At 46.6% G+C, this 21,601-nt stretch overlaps 1 protein-coding gene across 15 annotated transcripts in view; it reads left to right on the forward strand.

Moving 5' to 3' along the window:
- Positions 1–21,601, forward strand: part of KCNMA1 (potassium calcium-activated channel subfamily M alpha 1) — a 786,057-nt gene that overhangs the window by 252,669 nt on the left and 511,787 nt on the right. For all 15 annotated transcript variants that reach the window (XR_009497872.1, XM_059899168.1, XM_059899171.1 and 12 more), the window contains one exon: positions 517–678. Coding sequence is in view for 14 of the 15 variants with exons in the window: in XM_059899168.1 (XP_059755151.1) it covers positions 517–678 (162 nt within the window). In the remaining variant the exon portion in view is untranslated. The remainder of the gene's footprint in view (positions 1–516; positions 679–21,601) is intronic.

Consider the following 21,601-nt stretch of genomic DNA (forward strand, 5'->3'; position numbering starts at 1 on the left):
AGGGATGGACTGGTCTAATTGACGAGTCTCCATTCCTGGAGACAGTGTGGAGCTTCAGTCCCTTTTGAACCACACAGACTGAGATGAGGAGATGGGGATTTTTTTTTAGGAAAGTAGGGTGCATCTGTGAGAAGGGTATGAAGGCTGGGCAGGTGGAGATTACAGAATGCTGACCTCACTTCCTGTCTAGCCACTCCGTGACCCTAGACAGGATGGTTTCCCTCCTGAGTTTCCCTCCTGAGTTTTATGACTTTTTTCTTTAAAATAAGAAGAGAATAATTTTATTCTTCTTTCTTTCACAAAGATATTTTAAGAGGAAACAAAGGAAAGATCCTTTTTAAAAAGATTAAAAAAAAACAATCAAAGCCATAATCCGTCCCTTCTTCCCAACCCCTGTACTTTCAAGCCAGTGCCCACCTCAGCGGGGGCCCGTCTAGCTTTGATTCTTTTGGGTAGGTTGTGTTTTTTAAATCCGCTTGGTGGCTACGTCTCATCCCTTGTTCTCTCTGTTGCCAGGAGGCCCAGAAGATTAACAATGGCTCAAGCCAGGCGGACGGCACTCTCAAGCCAGTGGACGAAAAAGAGGAGGCGGTGGCAGCCGAGGTCGGCTGGATGACCTCCGTGAAAGACTGGGCGGGGGTGATGATATCTGCCCAGACGCTGACCGGCAGAGTCCTGGTGAGTCCCCAGCTCCCTCCTCACACGAGGAAGTCTGCTGTCTGGTCCGTGATCTCTCTGTTTATGGGGATGTGATGTTTCGCTGGGTCTTCTCCAGGCCATTGGCTATTGGGAGGTGGGGGTGAAGGGCGAGTGCTTACATGTGGTCGTGGAGGAGAGGCTGGGGTCTTTGTGCTCAGCTGAGCCAGTGATTTGTGGGGCATTTGCAGAATGGGCCAGTGTTTGGGGCAGAGAGGGTCTGTTGGAGAGGATGTAGAGCATTTCCTCTGCTAGCAGAATAGGTGTGCACATGCACACACACAGTGCGCACACGGACACACACATGCACACAGCTTGACAGTCTTGGAGAGGAGAAAGGGTCAAAGAAACGTGTGCTCAGAATTCTGCAGAGGCTTCATAAATGCCGGAATCCAGGGAGCTCTGAGTGAGCGCACGCGCGCGCGTGTGTGTGTGTGTGTTTGGTGGCGTTCTGGGAATGTTACTGTTGTCCTCTGGCCGCCATAGTTTTCTAGTCTCCTGCCCTGTGTCATCAGGGTCCTGCTCCTGGTAGAAATCCTCAGTCATGCTGGTGGTGAAACTCGTTGGCAGCCCACCTGAGACTGCTGGCCCCGTGCTTGGAGCGTTGCTCGTGTGACCTTACTTCTAAGGAGGCTGTCTCCTAGCCCCACCTGCAGCCCAGACTCATCCTGCCCCTTCTCTGTGCATTTCCCGCATTCTCTCTGATCTGCTTGTGTGGAGCTTGGCTTCACTGATGGGCCTCCTGAGCTCCTGCTTCTTGGCAGGGATTGTGGGTGGGACAAGCCTGTAGTGACCAACCATCCCTGTTTACCTGGGGGACCTGGGGCATGGTTCTTTTGGTGCAAAGACTGGGAAAGTTGTGGGTGAACAGGCATGAGCCGGTCACCCTGGTCAGGCCAGGCTCCTGCCGTCGGTGGGCTCCGTCCCTGGGTAGCCCTGTCCACCAGCTTTCTTGAGTCTGATCAGAGTCAAGAGTTTCCCTGAGAAGGATGTCGCATTCCAAATAACTTGTCGCGATTCTGGAAGCTGTTTTGTATGGGCTTCCCTTACTGGACCTGATGCTGGGGCACGGTCACGAGTCATTTGGCTCAGAGGTAGAATGAATGGGGGTGTCCAGATGGTTGGGGGGATCAGAGATCAGGCAGGGAAGCTGGAAGATAGATGCCATCGCTCTTGATGTTTCATGGCAAAAACTCAGTGGAAGGTGACCCTAGATGTTGGGAGATGGTGCAGTTTCATCCATCAGAATCCTTCTTGGGGGGAACTCTACATTATGTTTGGGATAAATATCTCACAAACCGCTTGAGGGAAGGAGTAAGTCACTGAATGTCATGCTTGAGTCACAAAGGTGGTGGCCAAAGAGCCTTCAAGGAGAACAGGGCTCTGTTAACTGAGGGACCACTGGGAACTGAGCCTTCTGAAGAATCTGGGTATGAAGCCCTGGCTGATGTTAATTGGTGGCAAAATAGAAAGCAGAGCAACTTAAAGCTGGGATTTTGGAAAGGAGGAGAGAGAAAGTGGTGAGGCCAGTTGCTGTGTGGAGGAAGACGGAGGGGGACGGTCTGGGTCGGTGGGACCCACGAAGAGACTGGGCAGCCCTGAGTGTCTTCATGAGGAATTGAAGGTGGCTAGTCGTGGGCTGTGCTTTGTGACCACCACCCTCATCTCCCCTCCAGAGCCTTCTGTAAAGTCCCTGTTGCTTTTTCACACTTGTGTGTGAGCGGATTCTATGTGGAAAACTTAAGGAGGTTGAATTCTGGGTCTGGGCATTCACATGGGATGAAATAGAGGCAGTGCGTTCTATATGTACGGTGATGATGGATGGGAAACAGCAGACAGTTCGGTTGTACACATTTGGTGCCTGGTGCTTCCCTGTGGCCACCGAGGACCATTCTGATTACCTTCATCAACATCATCTAAGAGATACATCTAAGAGATACTGAACACCAACTCTGGGCCAGGTGTCTTTTCATCCCTGTGGAAAACAAGGAATGATCCTGATTCCATCGCACCATGGATGGAAGCTATTGAAGGAATGTCTGGAGGAGAAATGCTCTGAGTACACACATTGCGTGTGAGTGTGTGGTGGGGTGGCTGAGTGTGGGGAAGAAGGGGGTCAAGAAAGCCTTCACAGGGCTTCATGGGGGGAAAGCCTTTGAGCTGAAACTTCCATTTCAAGATGAACCGAGCACATTTGATGATAGAGACGGTATCAGAAATAAAAACATAGCCGAGCTTGAAAACAAGGGACTGCCTAGTGGGCCAGAAGGTGAGAAGAACACCTAATAAAACAGAAGGCATTTGAGTTGAGCTTGGCAATGTGGGTTAGGATCCTGAAAGTCAAAGGAGAAGAGGAAGTGATTCCACAGTGAGGGAGCAGCAGGAAAAGAGCAAGTGCGTGGTGTGCTGTGGGAATGAGACCTGGGCTGCCAACACAGAGGCACCTGAGGGGGGCAGTGAGACTGGGAAAGTGGGCTGGAGACAGCTAGTCAGGTCTTGAAATGCCGAGCTAAAGACTTTGGACTGAGTTTTGCAGGAGAAGGAGATTTTGAGGGAGGGGCATCGTGATTGGTGATTGTGCCGAGAGAAGCACAAATGGGCAAGTAGAGACTAAATTGGTGAGGCAGGAGCTCAGGGAGGCTAGGGCGGTTGGGACGGTGAGCTCCTGGGTCAGGACACAACAGGAGAGGATTGCTGCAGTGGACCCCGTGAGGCAAGGCCTGAACTAGCAGCACGCGGCGGAGGCAGGTAGGTGACGTGTGTGATATTTGGAAGTAGAAGCCACAGGCCATGTGCACCCAGCAGCCACCTGGGTACTACTGCTGACAACGACATTATTAAGAGCATCTTGGGAGCCAGGCACTGCGCTAAGCCCTGTACAGTATAATCAGGTTGAAGGGCAAGGACCATGTTGTATTCGTTGCATATCTCCCATTCTGCTGTTGTGTTGTTAGGGGTTCATGACAAGGAAGCCACAAAGCCATTCTTATCAATGAATTCATGTCCATTTTACAGTTGAGAAAACCGAGGCCTAGGAAGGGCAGTGAAGTGACAGAACCAGGCTACTAGTACCTGCAGGCCTCCGGACTCCCTGTCCAGTGCTCTTCCCGTGTCGTTACTTCCCGTTTGAAGATGATACCTTCTTTTTGAAGCCACGGTCAGCTCTTGCTTTGGCTATGACATTTTGACATTACTGTCTCTGAGCCAGTTAGGTCCTGAGGCTGCTTGACCTGATTGTTATAACATTTGTGTGGACAAGCATGGTGCAGCCAGGCCTCCTTGCCTGGGACTGCGCATGAGGCTAGCTGCTCTCCGAAGGTCTCCTTGGAGAAAGTGCTGCCTGGGCTGCTCTGGTGCGCTCAGGATGGAGCAGTCCCGCTGCCCAGAGAGCAGGCAGCTCAGGGTTCAGGCGGTCCCTTCAGAACAGGCCTCTCCTTTAGAGACGGCAGGTCCTTGCTCTGAGCAAGGAACAGATTTCACATTGCAGGCTCCATGCTCAAGGGAAAGTAGCTCTGCCTGTTCAGAACTCAAAGCTGTGTTTGTCCTGAACTGCCCCAGTGTTTATCCTTGCAACAATGGGACTCAAGCGAGACTAGACACCAGCTGTGCAGTTTCCCTTTTCAGTGTTTAATGTGTTTTCCTTGGCGCCCAGCTCAGGAGCTTGGGCCCTCCACATCTGGGCCCCTTTCTCACCTGTCTCATTGTCACAGGTGAGAGTTTCAAAACCAGGGCATGGTGGGTAAGGCCCAGCTGGGGAAGGATTCGCCAAGACAACCTCAGCGTATCAGTAGATTCACTGGTTGCCCAGGATCTCTCAGATGAGCGCATCATTCATTCAGGAAGCACTTATTTCTCACCTGCACCAGGCACTATTCCAGGCACTGGGCATGGGGCAGTGAGCACCAGAGATCCAGGGTGTGAATTATTTACGTTGATAAACTAGATAAAAAGTTGTAGAGCTCAGTGTAAACAGTGGCAAATGCGAGTCACCATTTGCAGGCGCTTCTAATAGTTAACTCTTGGAGCTTCATCATCAAAGTGAGAAACATTCCTTGACCAGTTCTCAGAACAGCCTGTCTTTGTCTTGTCTCTCTCCTCGGCACTCAGGCTTAGCTTTACAAAAACAGCGAGACTGCATAGGGCCTTCTCTTGGAGCGATGGCTGAGGGATTCTGTTTCCAAGTGCACCCCCAAACTGTCAAGGATTACTGCTTCCCTTATCGTTTTGTAAAAGTAAAAATATTTATTATTTTCTGATTATAAAGTTGGTGTGTGCTTAATTCAGAATTCGGGAATATACCAAATGATGATCATTTCCACCTTGGGATTTGGAGTCGGTCCACAATGAGGGGCATTTCAGCATTGCAGTAAATGCCATTGAGCTGCCTCGCAGCTGTTTGGGTGTTGCTGGGGACTTAGTTCCCTACGTCTCACGTTATCTGCTTGTGCACAGACGTGGGTACGTTCTTCGTGCCAGGATTGCTGTGGTCCTCCTGGTGAACCTCCAGTGAACAATCTAAATTGGGAAAGGGATCCTGGCCCTTTTTCTGTAGTGGCTGCTGGGAGCCAAGTTTGTGGCCCATTGAAAATACACAGCATCTCAGGGTTTGCCTTCTTTGTATTCGCAGCCTCCCGGCTTCGTCTTCAAGTGTATTCTCTCATTTCCCTTTTGCCTCCTATTTGAACTTTACACGTGTGTGGTTACATGCTCCATAGAGTTTTGTGAGCTGAATGAAATCTTTCTAAGAGTAAGGCAGTACAGGCAGGCCTCGGAGATACTGCAGGCTCGGTTCCAGACCACTGCAATAAAGCGAGTATCGCCATAGAGCAAGTCACACGAATTTCTTGGTTTCCTGGTGCATATAAAAATTATGTTTACACTGTACTGGAGTCTGTTAGCTGTGCAGTAGCGTTATGTTTTAAAAAAAACACTGTACATACCTTAATTAAAAAATACTTTATTACTAAAAAATGCTAATCATCATCTGAGCCTTGAGCGAGTCATTTACTAATATCAAAAGATCATTGATCACAGGTCATCATAAGAAATGATGGAAAAGTTTGAAATATTGTGAGAATTACCAAAATGTGACACAAAGGCATGAAGTGAGCAAATGCTGTTGGAAAAATGGCCCCTATAGACTTGCTTGAGGCGGGGTTGCCGCAAACCGTCAATTTATAAAAACAACACAGTATCTGCGAAGTGCAGTAAAGCGACTTATGCCTGGATATGTAAATAAAAAGGGTAAGAAGCACAGAGTGGGCTTTTGTATTGTTTGGTTGTACTTTACAGAATCATAGGCCAAAATTAATATTAGAGATTGTCTAGTTCAGGGTTAAGTTTTTCTGTAATGGGCCAGATAGTAAGTATTTTAGGCTTTGCAGGCCATAGAGACTCTGTCACAACTATTTCACTCTGCCATTGTAGTTTGAAAGCAGCGCAGACAATACATGGGTGTGACTGTGTTTCAGTAAAACTTTATTTATAAAAACAAGTGGTGGGCCAGATTTGTTTCATGGGCCATAGTTTACTGATTCTTGGTCTAGTTCAACTCCTTATTTTATAAACTAAGAAATTGTGAGGCAGAAATTGAAAGAAAATTTTTAGGAAGTGATTTCCTAAGACAATATAGTACAAGAGTGATACTACCAGTGAACCCATTTATAATGGGGAAATTTATGGACAGATACATACAGATAAATATAGGCACACACACACTCATACCATCTCCATTAGCACCTTGTTTCTGAATATTCACATTAATTTCCACATTAATCTCAGAGTGACTGTCTCCTTAAAAAAACTATGTATTGTGGACAAGCATGACCTCACCTCCAGGTGTAAGCAATGTCTATAAATGGCTGGGCTGTGTAGCTGCTCAGCCCCTGTACAGATTCAGTCTTTTGTGCTCACTTCAAAGATTGGTCTTGCCAATATAGCTGTCAGCTCCTTGAGCAAAGATAGAGCGTTTAGAATGACTCTTTTTTGCTTATTTTCCTCATATTCCCATGCTACTACATTTAAATATTGCTCCAGGAAACATACACATCTAATCCATGAGCTGAAAATATATGCTACTTGCTTTACTGTCTGGGGGATGATTTGTTGAAATGAGGAAGAAAAATGCCAGTCTTTCCCTTTATCTTCCTAAATATACTGCATGTGTGGCATTTTATATTAACATAGTATGCATAGCCTGGACCATTCTATCCTTATCTCCTAGGGCCCCCCAAAAAAATAAGTAACAAGTACGCCTTTCAAAGAGAAATAATCCTATTCGTCTAATAGAGTTAAACAGATATGTTCACTGCTGTGCTGTTTGCACCTGAAATTGGACAGGTTGAACAAAATGGAAGGCACATGGGCACAGCTTAATCACACAGGTGACATCATTGACTTCGTTTCTCTCTTTAGGTGCCTCATGGTGCTGGTGACAGTTCTCATTAGCATCCTCTACCTTTTGTTTTCAGTGGTGCCTGGTTGCAAATTTGCACACACCTCACATTTCCGTCTCACTCTCTCTTCCTCACCTCTGCTCTCTTCCCTTTCCCCCTCCCTTTTTTTTCTTTTACATATTAGGCAAATCTACATAAAATGTCTATATCCCCTGCAGATGATGCCCTATGTAGCAGAAAGATCATAGGTTACATGGGCCTGTATTTTTACTAAGAATGCCCCCATAGTGAACAGGTAGATCCTGCTTTATGTGCAGTTGGGAATAAATTGAGATCTTGTTTGAGTTTGTTTTAACTCTCCTAAGTGAGGCTTCTTTTAAAGGAACAGAGTGGTAATCCACCCCCTCCCAGGACTTAATAATGGCTCTTTATTTTATCCTGTGCATAAAGAGAGTTTATATTTGGGGTATAAATCAGTAAATCAAAAAAGGTATGCTTTATTTATATTATTAAACATGAAAGTTTGTCTTTGATGAAAGGTGCACTAGATTGCACTAGATTTGTTACCTGGGACCCAGCATCATGGGGTGAGAAAACGAGTCAGAGAAGTCACTTGAATTCAGCCGGAACCCGTGGTAGGTAGTGAGCTGCCTGTCACTGGAGATGGTCAAAGAGAGGCAGGATCTCGTTTGGTGGTGCTGTTGCTGACGACTGGTCAGACTTCATCCTCATGGCTTTAGTTAGGTTATACAGAAAACTAAGATGTCAGAGATGCTCCAGAATAAAAATGCTTACCTGGAAGTTGAACAGACTTCGTTTCTCATCCCCTTTTTGAGATTGTCCAATGTGTATCAGCGTGTGAGGCTCGAAGAAGTCCTGCAGTAAGAAAGCAGAAAGACTTTGGCCCAGCATTTCCCACTCCCGTTTTACCACGGAACCCTTTCCCCATGAAACATCTGTGGGCATCACAAAGGACACGCTTTGGGAAACATTTAACCAGCCCAGGGATTGTCAAACTGTAACCCATGGGCCAAATCTGGCTCACTGCCTGTATGGTACAGCTCACAAGCTCAGGATGGTTTTTACATTTTTAAAAGAAATCTAAAGAAGCATGTTCTCTGACATGTGAAAATTATGTGAAATCAAATTTCAGTGTTCATAAACAAAGTTTTATTGGGCCGCAGCCATGCTTTCATTTACATATCGTCCATGGCTCCTTTCGCAATGCACCCTACAGCAGCAGAATTGAGTAGTATCCACAGAGTCCAAAATATGCCACCCAAAAATAGTCACTGTTTGGTCCTGAAACAGAATGCACTTGGCAACTCCCAAACCAGATCATCAAGTTCCCCTTCTGGTCTGTGACTGGCCACTGTAAGTGGCCAACAGGACTTGTTCCCATGATTCAAGGCAGTGGATAAAATGTACCATCTAGCCCCTTCTTACGGAGACCCTCTACATTTACTTCCACAAGCTCAACTAAATGATACGGTAGAGATGGGGACACAGAGGCCAGAGCCAGGTGGCCCCCCAAATTCCACAGCTGGCTCAGCATAGGAATTTCCCCTTCCCGAGGTCAGTGGACTGTGTCTGGGAATTCTGTAGCAGGGTCACTTTCTGTCTCCCCCTCCACCTGCCTGCACCCCCTGCAGTCGGTGTCCCCCAGGCCCCGCCCGGTAGCCCAGCGTCTAGTCCCTACCATGGAAGACACCCCTGACCCAGACCTGCAGGCCAGGTGCCTCAGCCATGCCAGCTGCCGGGCTGTGCTTCCGGTCTGCAGGCCCGATGCTCTATGTGCCAGCCTCTCCAGCATCTTCGGTCAAGAGCAGCCGTTAATTTTACTAGCTGGTGGGTTGGCTCCTCTAGCCTCCTGCCGTGAGAGTGAAGGAGAGTTTCAGAAGTCAGTCCTCGCAGAGTTCTGGAGAGAGGAAGAACCTCCTGGCGCAGGAGCAGCTTGCTTCGTCCCGGCTGTTCATCCCTGGCTCCCACGGCCTCTGGTGGCAAGTATTGGGTTGGCCAGAAAGTTCGTTCGGGTTTTGCCATAGCACCTTACGGAAAAACCCGAACGAACTTTTTGGTCAACCCCATACTTACGCTGCTGCTGCTTCTCTCCTCTGGGGATTTTGCTGGGAGTGGGTGTCTGTTTTGTTCTTCTGTCTCATCCATTTGTCTGCTTATCCATCTATGGCCACTCATCCATCCATCGATCCAATCCACATAACTTCACTGGTGTTCCCTGGCACACAGAACTGAATGCAGCACCCAGTCAGTGGATGCCCGATAAATAAGGCAGGACGCTCAGGGCTTTCCCTTGTCTCTGTTCACTCTGTTTCAGCTTCTCTGTCTGGGCTGGGAGATAAGAGTCCTGCCCATGGCTGATCCAGCATCATCTGAATTGGGGCTTTTACTCTCTTTTGCTCTCTATCTGGCCTGGTGTCTCATTTGATTGGAACCAACAGGAAGGATAGATGGAGCACTTAGCATCCCCAAGTTGCCAGCTCCTGCTTTTCCTCTCTCCCTGGGACGTGCATCCTTGGGAAGGGATGCCTTGGCCTGTGGAGGGCTGCTACGTATGGTATTGCAGGGCAGTTAGGAACCCAGCTTCTGCAGTCATTCTGCTGAATCTCAGCTCTGTAGGGCTTTTCCTCTGGGCTAGTTGCTTCATTTTGGTGCCTCAGTTTCCGCATCTGTTCAATGAGCATAATAATAGTCCCTGCCTCTTAATGTTGTTAGGAGGATTTGATTCATCAGCACATGTAAAATGTTCAGAATAGTGCCTATTACGTGGTTAGTGCTTAATAAACATTTGCTATTGTTATTTTTGTTATTATTGAGTGAGCCTAGTCACCATGTCATGGAGGAAACGTGCTGGTTTGGAGACACACAGGGGTAGGGAGTGGAGGATAAACCCTTTCCTGTGACAGGGATGGAGCAGCCCTTAGACCTCACCAAACCTCAGATGTCATCTCAGAGTGCTGACCTACCTCTGGGCATGGCCATCTGAAAGGGGTCTGAGTATCCTAGGCAGGCCTGAGTATCCCAGGATCCAGGTTTGGGTCCAGCCAGCTGATGATGTTTGGTCCATGCACACAATTCAGGCTCTGTTGTTTCTGAAGCTGGCTTATACCAGCCTGACTCCTCATTGTCCAGTCAGCCAGGAAATTCTCACTTCATATAGCTGTCCTGAGCTGGCGGGGCCGGAGGGCTGGCTGGGCTTTCCCTGGGAGCTGTACATTGTAGGCATGTGTGTCACAGGAAACACCCTGGCAGTATGACAGATGAATCTTGTGGAAAGAGGGTCAAGTGTACTCACTGTGGTTCATGTATCCAGTCATCCCTGGATGTGGGGCGAGACTGACAAACACAGGGCTGGTTTCAGAGGGCACGTCAGCACCCTCTGATGTGGGGAGATGTCTTTAATGCCCATTTTGGCAGGCAGCAACCACAAATCCGTTGGAAGGATGCAAGGAAGTGTGTTAAGTCACCAGAAGATAAGGACACGGGTTCTACTGTACATGCCAGGCATCTTCTCTGAGCCATTCATCCGTTTCTTCAGACATTCCTGGAGCACCTGCGAGGTGTCAGACGCTATTGAAGTCACTGGACACATATTGGTTCTTCTAGCGAAATCTGTAAAGTGAAATCATCCCAAGTGTTGGAAGTGAAAATGTTATGTTGCATTTTGCTACAGTGCTTCTGGGTGGCAAGGTTTTTGAAGTAGTTTGGTGATAAATCAGAGTCTGTGACCTCTCCATCCATCCTTGGACAGGCCTGGGGGCCCAGGTCTTCTAATCCTGATCATATATCCTGTGTCTTCCTGCTACTGGACACAAGGGACCTGAGTTTAACATTATATGACTAATGTTAAGCTAACTCCCTTCCTTCCTCTCTCCCCCTCCCCCACTCCCTCCCTCCCCCCTCCCCCATTCCTTCCCTCCCCCTTCCCTCCCCGTCTCCCAGCCAGTAAAAGCTGGCGCCCCCTGGAGGCTTTGTAGGAAACGGAACACCTGTATTTGGAGCCCACCATCTTGGGCTGGGACACTTTTCTCACCTAGCTTTTCCCCTGGGGCCTTCGGGGAACGCTGATGGTTTAGCAGCCCCTACTTGGCAGGAAAATATCCTTGTGGACTGAGACTCTCCTTGGAGCCTCCGCTTCAGCTGTGAAGAAGTTTGTTTAACAGGGAGACTCAAAAATAGAGATGATGATGACGATGACAGAGTTACCAGCCATTGTCATTGCCGGGAAGCACGTGCTTGGAAAGTCACACTTGGGACCACAGGCGAGCTGATGCTTCCAAGTTTATTTACTAGGCCATGTTTAGGAGGAGGCAGACTGACTCATGCCTCCAGGCCCCAAACACCCCAAATTCGTACACTAAAAGCCTCATTTTTAGGGTCTGGGTACAGAATGAGGCTTCTTCCAAAAAAACAACTACTTGAGAAGAATGACGACAACAGAAATCCACCATTTGCCCTAAAAATTTTATTGCAGAAAATATTCCCGTGTGTTTGAGTAATGAGGGAACTAGGACAGGACATCTGCTTCTCTGTCTTTCTTTAGGAAATTAGGGCACTTGAAAACTCAAATGCACCCAGGCCTCTTAAGCACCAGGGCTATCTTTCTGCTCATCTAATTAATTGTAGTTCATAAAATTGGCCCCGTGCTGACATGGAAGGCACAACAAAGCTGAGGAGCCAGGGGCCTGAGTGGAAGCTTGGTTCCTGCTTCACAAGTCTCTGGGGACACAGATCTTTCCTGAGGACATCCGGGTCACCTGTAAACTGTACGTGCCTCCTTCTGGGGCAAGCAGACCTCTGGGCCTTCCTTCCTTGTTTGTTGCAGGTGGGTTAATTGGGACAGTAAATGCACTGGGCATACTGGTTTCTTGTACCTGTAGAGAAGCCAGGATCCAGAGAATTAATTTGAAGGGTTGAGAAACCATCACCTTCCCAGACTGCTTTAGTGAAGAGGCTGAATTTTGATCTTTTCCCCATTTTTCTCTTTTCAGCATTTTTTTTTTCCTTTATTTCTTGGTGGCTGTTGAGGAAGCAGCTGTCCTAAGGGAAACAGGGAACCGCTCATTGAAAAGGAGAGAGGAAGAGAAGGCCCTGTTCCCACATCAGCCTCCCTCAAATTTTGGCTTTGCTTACACTAAAAATAGCTTGAAACGGAGGCCAAATGACAAGAAAGGGGCATTTCACAGGGCAGAGGCTGCCGGCTCCCTGGCGGCCACGTGAGGCTGCTGGGTGTGTTAGCCTCTGGGCCCCAACTTGCACAGGACGGCGAGGGGTGTGGGATCCCATTGGGAGGGGCCAGACCATTCTTCTTCTGTGCATGCGAGATCTATGTGGAGTTACCTCTACTAGCCGGGCACTCACAGAACCTTCTGCCTGGGCTTATGCCCCGGGGGTGACACATAACTTCCTGTGAAGGGGAGCGGCTGATTTCAGGGGCTGCTTAATCCCACAGACCCCTGCCTGGGCTCCCAGGGAAGCTGCCATGAGGCGGGCGGTTTGGTTTCTTGGCCACCTTCGACCTCTGCAGGAAGAGAGCTTAGATCATCAGAAAGAAGGAAAAGAGTTTACTCACCTAGCTTCACGCAGTGTGTCAATCTGGGCCTTGGGGATTGGTGATGGTGTTCGAGATCAATTTGGGATATGAGAGCAGAGGTGACCATCGCTTCCTTTCATCTGAGGAACTGTGACCGGCAGAAAACTGTGGTTTTTTTTTTTTTATATATTTTTTTAAATTAATTTTTTTAATTTTAATTTTTTGGCTGCGTTGGGTCTTCATTGCTGTGCGTGGGCTTTCTCTAGTTGCGGTGAGCGGGCGCTACGCTTCATTGCGGTGCTCAGGCTTCTCATTGCGGTGGCTTCTTCTGTTGCGGAGCACGGGCCCTAGGCACACAGGCTTCAGTAGTTGTGGCACGCGGGCTCAGTAGTTGTGGCTCGTGGGCTCTAGAGCGTAGGCTCAGTAGTTGTGGATCACGGGCTTAGTTGCTCCACAGCATGTGGGATCTTCCCGGATCAGGGATTGAACCCGTGTCCCCTGCATTGGCAGGCGGATTCTTAACCACAGCGCCACCAGGGAAGTCCCAGAAAACTGTGTTTTTAATCCGGGCTCTGTCATGACATTTCTGGTGACCTTGGACAAGTCCATTCCCTTTTAAGGTTTTGATGTGTCTGTGGATAAAATGAGGGAGTAGCAATAGTCTGTTCCCTTGAGTCCAAAATGTTTCTACGTTTTCTCATTCCCTCTACTGTCCTTCAGTCAGCAAAGGCAGCGAGGGTCTATCTCAGACCTATGGTGCGCTTGGCAATGTGCTAGGCCACTGGGAGGGCTGTAAAAGGAGAAAGAATAGTCCTTTCTCAGCTACCAGAGCAACTGGAGAGATGCAGGAAATAGTCAAGGACCGATCCTGCCTGGCCCTCCCCTGGCTTTGTGTTTCATTTAAAATAAAAACATAAACTCTCCCTGTGTCATTAGGCCTCTGCCTGTCATTTGTCTCCTGTGATTCTTTTCCTCCTGGACTCCTTTCCAGGTGCATCTCCATATGCAGAGAAGGGAAGCATCTGGCAGCAGGAGCAGGGCCTGTGACCATGGAGTTGGGCAGGAGGAAGGATGCCTTGGGAGGAGGGGTCACATCCTAAAGGGCCAGTTCCTCCCTGGAGAAGTTGGCTTCTTTTAAATCATTTCAGTCTTGGATGGCCCTCCTTGAGTCATCTTCAGATAGTCAGAAACCTCTGAGGGGATCACGTTTTGACTTGGTAACCGCACTGGCACCAGAATCGACTTGAAGAGCCTTCTTTCCGATCGAGCAGCCTCTGCTTGGGGCGACCCTGGTTGAGGTATGGCCTCTGTCCTTTGCTGTTCGCATCCCTTTGATGGAAGTGCTGTTGGAGAAAGTCTCGGAGTTCCGGCAAAGTCTGCTCCTCTTCTGGGCAGAAGCAGCTCCATCTCTTTGTACCTGTAAACATTTCATAAGAGGCACGTTTATTTAAAATAGGGGCTGGCGGAGGCCCCCAGGAGGGGTTGAGGAGCAAGGAAACGTTACCATGGTAAGAGTCATTTTTTATTTTGGGAGCAAGGTAACTAATGTACCCAGGGGGCTGGCGGGAGCTTCCAGGCTAACCCCCAAATGTACGGCAAAGGTGTGAATACTGTGGGTATTAGTGGGTTTGATGTTGCAGAGTTTCCCCCAAATGAAGCTTTATTTCAGGTGGACTTCTTAGATGAACTTGAAAAACAACCACAACAAACCCTCAATTTGCTGCCTATTTCAAGTGTTTCCAATTTGATGAACATGATTTAAGCAAAGACTGTCCATATCCTTGGGAGTTAGGACTGAGCCCTTCCTTGAATGCTAAATGACTAAACGTCATTGTTCGTCTTCTCTGTGCCTGATTTGCAAACACGTAGATTTTTCTGGTGGTTTTTCCTAGAAAGTTTCAGTGCTGAAGCAGATTTTCATAGCTCCCTGGACCAGAGGGAGTTACTGTGCTGGGGGCTCAGGGTTCTCTCCGACACACCAACCTCTTAGAGGCAATTCAGCAAACCACCCTTCCAGCCTCGAAAGATCCACTTCTTCCCCGGGTTACGATGGAGAGATCCAGATACAGAGAACAGAAATAAATAAGTAACCTGATTCTCTTTCATTTAACTCTCTTTTAGACACAGCCTCTGGTGTTAATTATTTCTGCTGTAGACTTTGTCAGCCCTTGAATCCCAGTCCTTTTGCCAGAGGTGGTATATTTTAGAGATGAAAAATGACATGAAAAACAATCTGCTTTCCTGAAAAATAATTTTGTGTACATGAAACAGACACATTAAGCCATTTACAAGTGAGATGTTTGTTCTCGGGGATTTGGAGGAAATCTGAATTTCTAACTCTGGGCTCTTTAATAATTTTCAAAAGAACTGAGGGTAATAATTAAATGTCTTTGAACTTCCCCAGGCTGTCTTTTCTTCAGTGATCTGGAAGCATTTGAAAAGGAATAGAATTCTCTACCTTGATGAAATCCTTAAGAGGATAGAGGGGACATTGGCCCCAGGAGGAGCTTTTTAGCAGAATGAGGGAACCTAAGGTAAAGAGGTCCAAGAAGAATGCACAAGGTCACTTTCGGAGCTTCAGACATGGGTTTAACGGAAGGGCCTTCCAGCCAGTTTTTTTCTTCATAGCCTTGGTTGCTAGGGCTTGGAAAAAAGACCAAGGAGAAAAGGAAAGAGACAGACCTTAGTTAAGGGTATCTGTTATGAGAATACATGTGACATGCAGCATTTTATAGCTGTGGTGTTCAAGGATTAGAAGAGATCTAGTCTAGGGATGGTGAATAGGTTTCATCTCCGGGGCCCATTGTGATTAATCAGTAGTGGTTACTGAGGATGCTTTGCTGAAGATTCAAGGCTCAGCAACAGAGTAATTGGGGCTCCTGCTCTACAGAATGCTGTGATTGATTAGTGATGTCTGCCATGAGCAATGGCTTGGAGGGTGGCAGTACCCGTGTTATTTCTGCCTTATTCTGCCTTAGTTATCTCCGTTCTCGATCATTTTCCCGAAAGTTTACTTTATGAGTGATGTAAGTGAGGCTTGTCCATGGTCAGTCAGTCCCAAGCAGCAAATGGTCAAGAACCCATGTTTCCTGACTCTGTCTAGTATTTGATACCCTAGCTCCATAGATTAGATCTCAGAGGAGCAGAAAGTTGTCAGCTTCCTGGATGAGACTTCTTTTTCTTTTTCTTCATATTGCAGCCTGACTTCAGATTTTTCCATCTGGAGACTTTCTTTAGTGTTTGGAGAAGTGGGAGGGGGTAGATTTCAGATCCACAGTGATCCTACAGACAAACAGAAATGCAGGCACGATTTTCCCATTTATTAGGTCTACTCTCAAAACTCTTTTAGCACAGAGCACAGTTTGCTCACAGTCCTCCCTCTGCAAAGCTTTCCCCTCGGCCCACTCCCGGGGTTCCATTCTCCCCATCTCTGAAGATGCCTTTCTCCACCTCCCACTCCCCCTGCACCGTAAAAAGCTTTTGGTGGGGGTTGTTCTGTCATCATTTCCTCTCTTGCTTCAGAAGCCTCACCTTCTATTTCTTCCTGTTTTCTCCCTTTATGTTTTATCTCTTCAGGTATTCGTGCTCACATCTTAATAGCTATGCTTGCAAAGATAAATACATTTTGCCTCTGACCAAAAGCAATTTCTGCCCTGACTTGAATTGAAAGGTCTGTAAGCATTGCTGGGTGGGAACAGCGGTAGAGTTCTCAGCTTCGTCCTGGGGGCCATAAAAGTTGGCTAAGCTTTTATTGCCTCCATCAAGATGAAAATGGGATTCTAAGCCTTCAAATATGGTAGATAAACAATAAGGAAGACTCCAGCTTTTGTCAGAGCAAAGTTCTCTGTACCAGTTTTATGAGTCTACCAATTATGTCATTCTCTGGCATTTATTTCATTCTGATGTAAAAGAGAACCTTCTCTATGAATTCATGCAACACTGTGGCTGGATAGAGGATTTCAGACAATCGGTAGGTCTTGGAAGAAGGCTGACAAATCATGTTCTTGAGCCATAACTCACCCCCACGCTCCTCACCCATTCCTCAATTCTTGCTCCTTCCCTTCTGGTGTGATGGGAATTGGAATAGAAAGCTCCATGAGCTGTAAGGCCCAGGCTGGGTTTAGATTCTTTGGTGGTGATTGGTAGGGCACTATAACAGACAGGACTGCAGTTTGAGGTACCAGGCTGTCTTTCACCTTTGAGATGGCTGGGATTCTTTGTCACGATTGAATTTGCCATCTTGGCTTCAGTAAGCAGCTGCATACAAATGGGAAGAGCTCAGCCTACATTTCCAGGCACTGCTTAGCAGAGCCCCATGTTTCACCTTCACAAGTTGCCCCTGTGCCACTCTGGATGGCTGGGGAAATGTCCAGTGAGTGCTCCCTAGGACTTGTTTCTAATTTGAACGATTTGGTGGGAAACTGATATAGACATCTTACATCATAGCAGTAGCCACGTCCTGTGGATTTGCCCTCCATGCTTCTGCCTCCGTGGTCCTGGTTTAGACCCTGTGACCTCTTCCTTGACCCATTATAACAGCTGCTGTGTCAGACTCCCCATTTGCTCCATTTCCTCCCTTTAGTCCACCTTGCATGCCATTGTCAGATGAACTTTCCCTGAAGCCAGCTTTGCCTAGGTTCCCCCATGGCTCAGAGACTTTCAGTGGCATCTCATGGCCTGAAGCCTAAATTCCTTATGCAGATGGTCAGAGCTGACCACCATCTGGCCCCTACTCTCTTTCCATCCAGCCTTCCCTCTCTTCTCCAATGTTCTTGTGTGTTCAAATCCTACTCCTCTTTAAGATGCAGTGCGGGGTCTTCCCCTCCTCTGTAACTCACCACTCTTGTACACTCTTCACATACACTTGTGCAGGTGACCTATGTGCCCTGTTAAAGGCATCACCCAAGTGGTTAAGAACACTGGCTGTAGAGCCAAGCTGGTTGAATTGGACTTTTAGTCTGCCGTGTACTAATGTAACCTTGGGCCAGTGGCAGTCCTACAGACCGCGCCTATTTTGTAGGATTATTATGAGGATTCAGTGAGCTAACATTTATAAGGTGGTTAGAACAGTAGCTGGCACACACTAAGTATTATATAAATTGTTTGTTAAACAAATACAGTAAACGGTAAATACCTTGAGAATAGGAAGCATGTATTTTAATATTATAATCACCTTTGTCTTGCAGTGGGCTAAAATAATCCTGAACCAGATTGCTGTGAGAATGAAATTAAAAGAGAGGGAAAGCACTTTGTCACTTCGTCGTTCAACTGATATTATTGCGTATCTGGAGGTACCAGGCACTCTGCTAGGTAGTTGCTAATGATCAAAATGGAATGAGATATGGTTTGAATATTCAAAGAGCTCACAGTCTAGGGAAAAAGACTTGTAAGTCAGTATCTAAAGACGTTGATTATGACCATATGGAAGACAAGTGACAAACATTATTCTGTTGTCATTCCCATGTTACAGATGAGAAAACCAAGGCACAAAGATTTTTTAAAAATTAATTCTTAATTGAAGTATAATTGATTTACAAGGATTTTAAAAAATAACTTAGGAAAGACCATACATCCAGTAAGCATCAGAACTGGAATTTAAACCTGGGTTCCTGTGACCTGATGGCCTAGACTCTTGCCACTGTACCGTCGTGCTTCTCATTCATGAATGAGTGAAGGAATGAATGAATGTGTGAAAGAATACATTGGACCATCCCAAAGACACATGGCTCTGGGAAGAGATCATTCCAGGGATTCGCCTTATAGGATGAGTTCTCAGTCAGGTTGGAAAGATGGTAAACCCCTGAAGCCATGACCATTTGTCTAGTCAAGCACTTCCTATGGTGGACAGTTGGAGTGGTTTATTGCTTCCGTTTTGGGGGCCACCTCACCCCTATTGTCTTACCTCAATGCCCTCCAGGCATGTATCTATGAGGCAAGGATGGTTTTAGTTTCTGCTCCTTTGGGTAATACCCAGGGCAAAAGGTGGATGTGATGATGGATGGAGAGAACAGATATGTAACCATTCCCTCTTTAATCTTGCATCATAATGGGACCATTTGGAAGGTTTCCATAGGTACAGGGACAATGCCTCTCCACTGGGCTTCATCAGCCACCGAATAATCAAGACGTCAGGGTAGAGTCTGGAGTGAGGCTGGCTGGTTTCCATGGCAACCACTGCTTGCCTCAATCCTGCTCACACACTTCCCGATTCCCACGCAGGCATGTGTTTGTTTATTATTGGCTTAACCCGGGAGTGCTCAAGTGGCTATGTAGGTGCCGTCTCCACCCTCACTGCTGAGGTCACCCTCTCAGTTTGGAGATGGACCCACAGGTAGATTGGCCAGAGGCACAAGATTTGCCCCACCAGGAAACGCTCTCCTTTAGGGCCTAGATCTTGTGCTGACGTCATCATGATGATGGCGATCGGGGGTGGGGAAACTTAGAGATACCCATCTAGAACCATTCGAGTCAGATGCCATGCAGAGTCTTGCAGTGAATCACAGACTGCCCTGGAGAGCTGATGGCGATGTGTGTACCTTTCATAAATGGATGGCTTGTTGTTCTTCCCTGGGGATGCCCATGGGCTGGCTGAGCATGCATGGGCTGGAGAAGCTCTGGACATGACTGTCCAGCATGGGAGCCACTAACCCCAGGTGGGTATTGATCACTTGAAATATGGCCAGTCCAAATTGAGATATGCTGTAAGTGTAAAATTTAGTACAAAAATTTAGTATGAAGACTGCAAAATATTACTGATACTAATAATTTTTATATTGATTATATCTTTTTTTTAAAAAAACTTATTTATTTATTTATTTATTTTGGCTGTGTTGGGTCTTCGTTTCTGTGCGAGGGCTTTCTCTAGTTGCGGCGAGCGGGGGCCACTCTTCATCACGGTGCGCGGGCCTCTCACTGTCGCGGCCTCTCTTGTTGCGGAGCACAGGCTCCAGACGCGCAGGCTCAGTAGTTGTGGCTCACGGGCCCAGTTGCTCCGCAGCATGTGGGATCTTCCCAGACCAGGGCTCGAACCCATGTCCCCTGCATTGGCAGGCAGATTCTCAACCACTGCGCCACCACGGAAGCCCCTGAAATACTTTAAAAAAATCTACACACACACATTCCTTCTTTTTCTCCATCTGAGATGAACTGTAACCCCAGCTTATAACAGATGCTAATATTTATTAAAGATTTACTAAGTGCCACATAAGATGCCAGGTGTTTTCCCTGTGTTACCTCTTTAATCCTCAGATGTCTACCATGAAGTGAGTGCCATGTTCATCCCCATTCTATGGACCCTATAGGTGAGGGCACTGTGGCATGGGGGAGCTGTTACTTGCCTTAGTAAGTGGCAGCCCTGATAAAAATGCTCACCCATGTAGACCTGAAATGTTTACATGAGAAACAGTTTCGCATGGCGTTATGGGACAAGGATGAGGACCTGCTAGCCCTTGAGCTGGATGTAGTCTTGATATGATCTTATCTCACTAAGGAAGTAGTTACCAAGAGGTTACATACCCTTTAACTCCTGTAATTCTAAATCTGTAAGATAGCTTTAAAAGCTTTCAGTGTTAATCTTCCAAAATTAGAAGTTGCTTTATGAAAATTTCTCTTTATTTTTCATTTTACTCTTGTTCATTGGGTTGATTATTTTCTGCTTACTTTTGTCTGATTTTCTCCTTCTGTCTGCATCCTAGAGGCCTTTCTCAATCATTTCTGTCTCGTTCTTTTGTATCACTCTTGTTTTCTCCTCTTAGGTATTTATCCAGCTGTTTTCTTTACTTTTCCCTGTTCTCTCTGTACCTATTAGTATCCCTTAAATGCCCATGAAAAAGAATTCAAGTGTGTTCTTATTGCTTATTGAGTAGAAAAGAGTTTTATGCTTTAATTTTAAAATTGTTGATGATTTACTACGTCTCTCTTTTAAATACAATAACATCAAATTGCTTTTTAACTTAATTAGTATCAGAAGAATATTCTGATTCCCTAGTGGACTGTGTCCTTGTTGGGGGTGGGGAGGAAGACTCATAGTTCTGTTAAACAGAGAATTTGGTCCATTATCTTTCTTGATTATTTATTACTCAATTTAACATAGAAATCGTTAGACAATTTTTTTTTTTTTTTTTTTTTTTTTTTTTTTTTTTTTTTACAATGTCAGGGGAAGGCCTTGTTATTCCTCAAACATCAAATAAAACAATGTTCGTGAACCAAGAACTTCTGAATAGAAACAAGACAATCACCAAGGGTTTCATCAGCATCTCATCTTGGTGACTGTAATTGAACAATGAAAACGAATGTACGCGTGAGGGCCATGGAATGAAGCTTTTAATTTGAATCAGAGGATGGGGTGAAGAGCTGTCACTTACAACATTACACAAATAATCCTACAATGAATAATAATCCTGTCTTGAAATTACTTCCTTACATCCTTCCTGGCAAGTGATCACCATAGATTAGTTGGTTTATAATGAAGATAAGAGTGCTTTATATTTGCATACAGTGACGTTCACTTGTCAAGGTGTTCTCTCATACGCTGTCTTGTTTGGTATTTGAACGTTGCAAATGTCCTGGAAGTAATGAGATTGAAACCAACATCTCTCTTTACAATGTGGAAGCTGAGGATCAGAGAGGTTATGTCACTTGCCTTACGACATACAGCAAATCAACAGTGACGGTTGACCTAATCCAGGTCTCCAGACTCCAGAGCCAGGGCTTTTTCCTGAATGCATATGGCGGAGGGTAGACCTCATCCTATCCATTGTGCTGAAAGTAGAAAACGGAGAACTCGGTGAGGTTAGCTCCCCAGCTTTGCGCCCCTCACCTTAGCAAGAGACAGATACTCCTTCCTTTCCCTGAAGAGTCAAGACAAAAGCAAATGTCTTAAACTCTTCCTAGCTGAGCCTTTGGCCCACCCCAGGCACTCGTGAGATGGGGATGGGGCGATGAGGAGGCGCAAACGGAG

Source organism: Balaenoptera ricei, chromosome 16 (genome assembly GCF_028023285.1).
Source record: "Balaenoptera ricei isolate mBalRic1 chromosome 16, mBalRic1.hap2, whole genome shotgun sequence".
NCBI lineage: Eukaryota > Metazoa > Chordata > Mammalia > Artiodactyla > Balaenopteridae > Balaenoptera > Balaenoptera ricei.